This window comes from Carassius auratus, chromosome 5 (assembly GCF_003368295.1).
Source record: "Carassius auratus strain Wakin chromosome 5, ASM336829v1, whole genome shotgun sequence".
In the NCBI taxonomy this organism is placed as follows: Eukaryota; Metazoa; Chordata; class Actinopteri; order Cypriniformes; family Cyprinidae; genus Carassius; species Carassius auratus.
In genome coordinates, this window is record NC_039247.1 from 23679632 (window position 1) to 23685694 (window position 6063).

Here is a 6063-nt window from a genome sequence, read left to right on the forward strand (position 1 = left end):
AGCAGTGTCCTAGAGAGTATTCCACACATAAACATAATCTGGAACAGATCATACTGTGTAAAAACTCTTACAGTTAAAATAAAAAACAAGTACCTTTATCATTATGGATTTTTCTAATCAATAACAGTTTGCACATCTTTAATTGAATTTACTTTGTTTACTTATTTTATTTGAAGTCAGTTGCACAATTGCCAAAGATTAGTGCTTCAGAACATGTGATGACTGCTGTGTCCCAGTGCTCAGTTCAGATTTACATGATTATGTTATTTTAAATAAATGATATGTATTATGTGTACCAATGTACCATGACTTTTGTGTGCTTATTTTTGGTAAATCAGAATGAATGTTTGAAGTTGTTTTTAAATGTGATTTACATTTTACTTTATACATTTGAGGCTCGGAAGTTTCGTGTTCATAGTTCTTGAACAATGAGAGGGGCGTGATAAAACTTTTCCAATTCATTCAATTGAACATGTAAACCACTTGGTTTTTGGATCGAAAACTGAAATCAGGGAAGTTTTGCTCATGTGCAATGACTTAGAAATGGCTTAACTATCATGCTCTGAATAAGTTGTTGTTGTTGTTGTAGTTGAATATAACTGATGACTGTCAGTTCAATCTAAATTAATTTTTTTTATTTCATTGTCTTTAAAGTGGTGTAGGACAACATTGTCCCACAACTGCTCACTTCAGACTCTCATCTGCAGACTTCTTTACATTTTACTTATGAACTGATGTGAGCCAGATGAAGTACTCACACTGGAATAACAATTGTCACTGGAAAGCTCTTGCTTATTATAATGATCCAGAAAGTTAATCTAAATCCATAATGGGTGTGTTACATAAGCTTTAGGTTTAGGACCATAAACTACTCTTTTTTATGATTGTTTTTGACCTCTCTCTTGACAAAGGTAGACAGCAAGGGATTGGAGGAGGTGGAGAATGAAAGGAATGTAGCATTGGGAAATCACTCCAATATGGTTGACCTCGGGTCACTGCACAAACACATAATGGAGTGAACGTATTCACCCGATATCTCAGGCATTTACACATTCACATTCTCCACCTATATTTTAGTGCAGAAAGCAAGACCACATTTTGCAAATTTTAAGTACCTGATAAATCTGAAGCACAGCAATGGAATGAAAAATGACCATTTTGCTTTGGGTAGACTGAAACCCCTTTCTGGTAAGTCACGCCCCAAACTCACAGCATTGGTTAAGCTGATGTCGCAATGTTGGTCCACTCCAAGGGGTCAAGATTACCATTCAAAAGTATCCTTCTTGTCTACAAACAATAGATAAACAAGCTTGTATATTATATATACTATATAGTCAACACATAAATAAGTATTATGGAGGAAAAAATGGCAAAGTATAACATTTTTAGTTGAAGCTCAGTTATATTGAGAAGGTATTCAGGTCTGTGTTTAAATAAATTTATAGACCTGTTATAGTTCAATATTCAGTTAAGTTGTACAGTTAAAAGACTTCATGTTGCTTGCACCACACATGTTTGTGGGCAGATGCAATGAGCAAGTAATGCCGCCCACACACTACACATGTGCAACCCAGATTTTTTGCAGGTTTCCAGCCATACACTACACAACTTTCAAAGTTGTCAGATTGCTGCTCTTTTCACACTACACAACTGTCTGTCATCGCCGATGTCAGTTATAGTCAAAACACTTCACATTTCACACTACAGGACTTGGAATTTAAAGGACATCATAAATTTGAAGCACATAATTGAAAAGAACAATGACTATTCACTTTGGGTAGACTGAAACCCCTTTCTGGTAAGTCACGCCCCCCAAACTCACAGCATTGGTTGAGCTGATGTCACGATGTTGGTCCACTCCAAGGGGTCAAGATTTGCTGGCTAGCATTGCAAAGTTAATTTTCTACAAGCAGATGCCGGAATACCATTCAAAAGTATCCTTCTTGTCTATTAACAATGGATATACTAGCTTGTATATTATATATACTATATAGTCAACACATAAATAAGTATTATGGGGGGAAAAATGGCAAACTAAAACATTTTTAGTTAAAGCTCAGTTATATTGAGAAGGTATTCAGGTCTGTTTTTAAATAAATTTATAGTTCAATATTCAGTTAAGCTGTCCAGTTAAAAGACTTCATGTTGCTAGCACTGCACATGTTTGTGGGCAGATGCAATGAGCAAGTAATGCCGCCCACGCACTACACATATGGAACCCAGATTTTTCGCAGGTTTCCAGCCATACACTACACAACTTTCAAAGTTGTCAGATTTCTACTGTTTTCACACTACACAACTGTCTGTCATTGCCGATGTCAGTTCTAGTCAAAACACTTCACATTTCACACTACAGGACTTGGAATTTAAAGGACATCATAAATTTGAAGCACATCATTGAAAAGAACAATGGCTATTCACTTTGGGTAGACTGAAACCCCTTTCTGGTAAGTCCCGCCCTAAACTCACAGCATTGGTTGAGCTGATGTCACGATGTTGGGCCACTCCTAGGGGTCAAGATTTGCTGATTAGCATTGTACAGTTAATTTCCTACAAGCAGATGCTGAAATACCATTTAAAAATATATTTAATGACAGCCATGAAAACAACAGCTTGTATTTTATGTTCTGATGAAACATATTTTTTGCAATCAACACGTAAATACAATTAAACTAAAATATTTTAAGTTGAAGATCAGTTATATTGAGAAGGTTTCAATATATTCAGGTCTTTGGAAGAAAAAAAACAGCAAACTGATTAGTTTGAAAGTCATGTTGGCTGCATCTATGTTTCTCGGATGATACAATACATCAGTGTTTCACTCTCTTTGACAATTCACGCTATAAAGTCGTCATTCAAGTGAATAATTCTCTGATTTTTACCTTGTGTTGGTGATCTAAAAAAACACTTTTGAGTGAAAATAAGGCCTTAAATCTTGTAAACCTGGCCTTAGATTGCACCTGTTTTTTTGTAGTGACATTTTTGTAGTGTGAAAACAAATTTGATGACTTTGAAAGTCATGTTGTATATGGATGGCATAAGAAATCATTTATCACAGCCTTGGTATTCACACAGCTATTGCTTTTAGAGTTAAAAAATCAAAACACTCAAAATATCATTCACTTCAGTCACCCCTAACCCAACTACAAGCTGAGCTCCTCAGCACTATATGACAACCATAAGAACTCTTAACATCACAGAAATTTTGGAAATATTAAAAACTAGGTATTTTTTCCTTCAAGCACCAGGAAAATGACTACTGCAGACCTTAGTAAATAAAATGATTCGTTTAAATACTCTCCTACCATAAATTTTGCATCCTACTCAAATGTATGGAAATGTAATAAAGTCAGGCACAAAAGACACCGCCCACACCATTTCTTCGCTAATGTTAAACTGCATGTCTTTAGTAAATCCTGACAATAGAGGGTTTGCACAGGCACAAACTGTTAGTAAATCTGGCCCTTACTCACCCTTATGAGGCAGAATCTGATTTTACCAAGTGAGATATGTTCCTGGGACAACATCTTTGCAAAACCAGGACGTGCCCCTTATGAGGGCCATGTTGGAAACTTTTGCCATTTGCAACGAAAATTTTGTGTTTTGGCCATTCATGTACTCAACAATGCCGTTTTGGGGGCCTGAAAATGCACGATTCCATTATCTCCATGTAAACAAATTTATTAAAGTGGTGGCATTACACGTTGCTCCAGCTCAAGTAAATTGTACAAAAAAAAAAGTTGCTGATTGTTCATTAGCGTCATTATCCTGACACAGATAGTGACACAAATAAGGATGATTAAATTATACACTTGTGGGGACATCCTGCACCAGCCAACTTCCTTTCCCATATTTCTCGTTTCATGAGTCAACATACACTCAGGGGGAGGGGAAGCTTACATCATTCTGGCTTACCATAGAGTGCAATGCATAATATACTTGGGACACAATTTGAGAAGGGGGGAAAAAAACCTTGCAAATTTTATAAAAAAAAAAAATATAGACACAATTATTCATGTACCACACAATCTCACTCAAAATCTGGCATCAATCATGGACTTAAAGTGGGAAGTTCACACAAGTGAGATTTGTGGATATTTGCCACCATCTAGTGGCATCAGCATAGACCAAGTACTGCCACACAAGTTTTAATAAAATAGATTTTATTTAGAAAGTCTTCCACAAATAAATCATTAAAACGAACTTAAAACAAAAGTGCATTCATGGCATTGCCACATGACTCCATAAATAATTGGTTAAAGGTCTTACATAGAAGTTAAGTTATATTCTAGACCACACACACACACGCCTGCATAGCGATTCAGCAAAACACACTGGCTTTAAAAAAAAATTAATCTAGGAGCGGTTCTTGCTGACCCAGTGATATCGGTCCACCCTTGGACCAGAAAAGGCGTAGGAGGGCCTGTAACCCTTGAAACTCTTATGAGGTGGGTATGGTCCACCTGAGGAATTCTGTTGGTAGCCCTCAGAGGCATACGGCTTTCTTTTAGGGTATGTGCCCCAGTTCTGCATAGGTGGGGGCTGCCCGAACTCACTGAACTATAGATAGAGAACAGGAGTAGTTAAAATGGTGCCAATTTAAACAAGTCATATTAGAAGCATGCACAGGGACTGAAGAGTGGTTATCTAGAATGTTACCTGGTAGACACTGTTTGGGTTGGAAACCGTTGGGATGCATTTAGGCTCTGGAACGGAAAGACTGCTGCTGTTGCTGCTACTCACACTGCTACTCACGCTGCTGCTCATGCTGGTGTTTCCTCCCTCCTCATCAGAGGAGGTCCCAGAGTGGTAGTCCGATGAAGCTCTTTCCACTGCATTATTTATCCTACGAGAGAACTCCCCATCTCTCTTTTGACCCTCCAACTGAGTAACACAAAATGGCGTTGACTTTTCACCATACCTTTAAGAAAATGAACACGCTCTCAGATTTTGGAAGTACTACATTGGCACGGTCAAGTCATCAAAACCAGTATGGATTAAACAAGTCAAGTGACAAGTCAGCAAATCATGTGTTACCGGCATGACACCTCTCCCGGATCAACCCAAATGGTCATTTCCTTTGGTAATCCAAGATGCTCATAAACAATGTCACTCTGCCGACATGCATGCTCAATAACTGGGTCTCTCATTTGAGTCTTGTTCATCCTTAAACACCTAAGAACAAAAAAGGCCCTTGAATTAATCCAATAAAGCATTTGATCTGCTAAGCTAGCATCAGGCTACTCACCTAAAAGCTTGTCCTTTGGTTGGGTTTTCTGGGTACCAGTGATTTTTATAATTTTCAAAGAGCACTGATGTTAGTTTCACAGCAAATTTCTCCCTCCTAACATGATCCAGTTTACCTTGTTTCTTTGCTAATCTTGCAATGAAAAACACTGTTGCTGCAATCTCTTCCTTCATGTTTAAACGTTGGAACTTGGAGTCAGTGGGACAAGCGGTTGGACTTTTTTTTTTTTCTTAAAAGATACTTAAAATCTAAAATCACATAGAAACAAACAACTTGCTCATTAATACAGCTGCTTAAGAAGTAAATATAACTCTGCTGTCCCGCTTCAGCTATGCAACATCATCTTAAACACAATAACTAAAAAAATCAGTCTCAGCCTTTAAAAAGTCTCAGTACTCATCTGTAATTAGATTAAACAGGTGTTTCAGATTGTGAGAGGAGCTAATTATATGCAAAATCAAGTCTCCTTTCAAGAAAGCGGAATTTTGAAAACTGCTGTGTGAACTAATATATGTAGACAGATATGCTGTAGACAAATATTGTAAATGAGTGTGAATATACTTTGGTGTCTGCATTCCCATTTATAAGCATGATATTGGTTTGCTTTTATACCGGATTGATTCATTTAATGGGCCTAGTTCACAATAAATAAAACAAGGACATAAGTTTTCTTTTTTCTTTTTACCTAGTCCCTCTGGGCAAGCCTAGACCTGTCTTCAAGTGGACTAAGTGGTTTCTTAGGTAACCTATACAGAAAACCATTGTCCACTATAAACACTGTACAGCACTGCCTACCAACAGTTAACAACATTGAT

General features: G+C 37.3%; 1 protein-coding gene across 1 annotated transcript; it reads right to left on the minus strand.

The window, feature by feature from the left end:
• Positions 1 to 4213: 4213 nt before the first annotated feature.
• On the minus strand, positions 4214 to 5602 carry LOC113081895 (maternal B9.10 protein). The gene is made up of 4 exons (XM_026253798.1): positions 5249 to 5602; positions 5038 to 5175; positions 4660 to 4921; positions 4214 to 4560 (listed from the first exon to the last, which is right to left on the minus strand). The coding sequence occupies exons 1-4, from the start codon at positions 5419 to 5421 to the stop codon at positions 4357 to 4359; spliced, it is 777 nt and encodes a 258-aa protein (XP_026109583.1). The 5' UTR covers positions 5422 to 5602; the 3' UTR covers positions 4214 to 4356.
• Between the last annotated feature and the right edge of the window lie 461 nt (positions 5603 to 6063).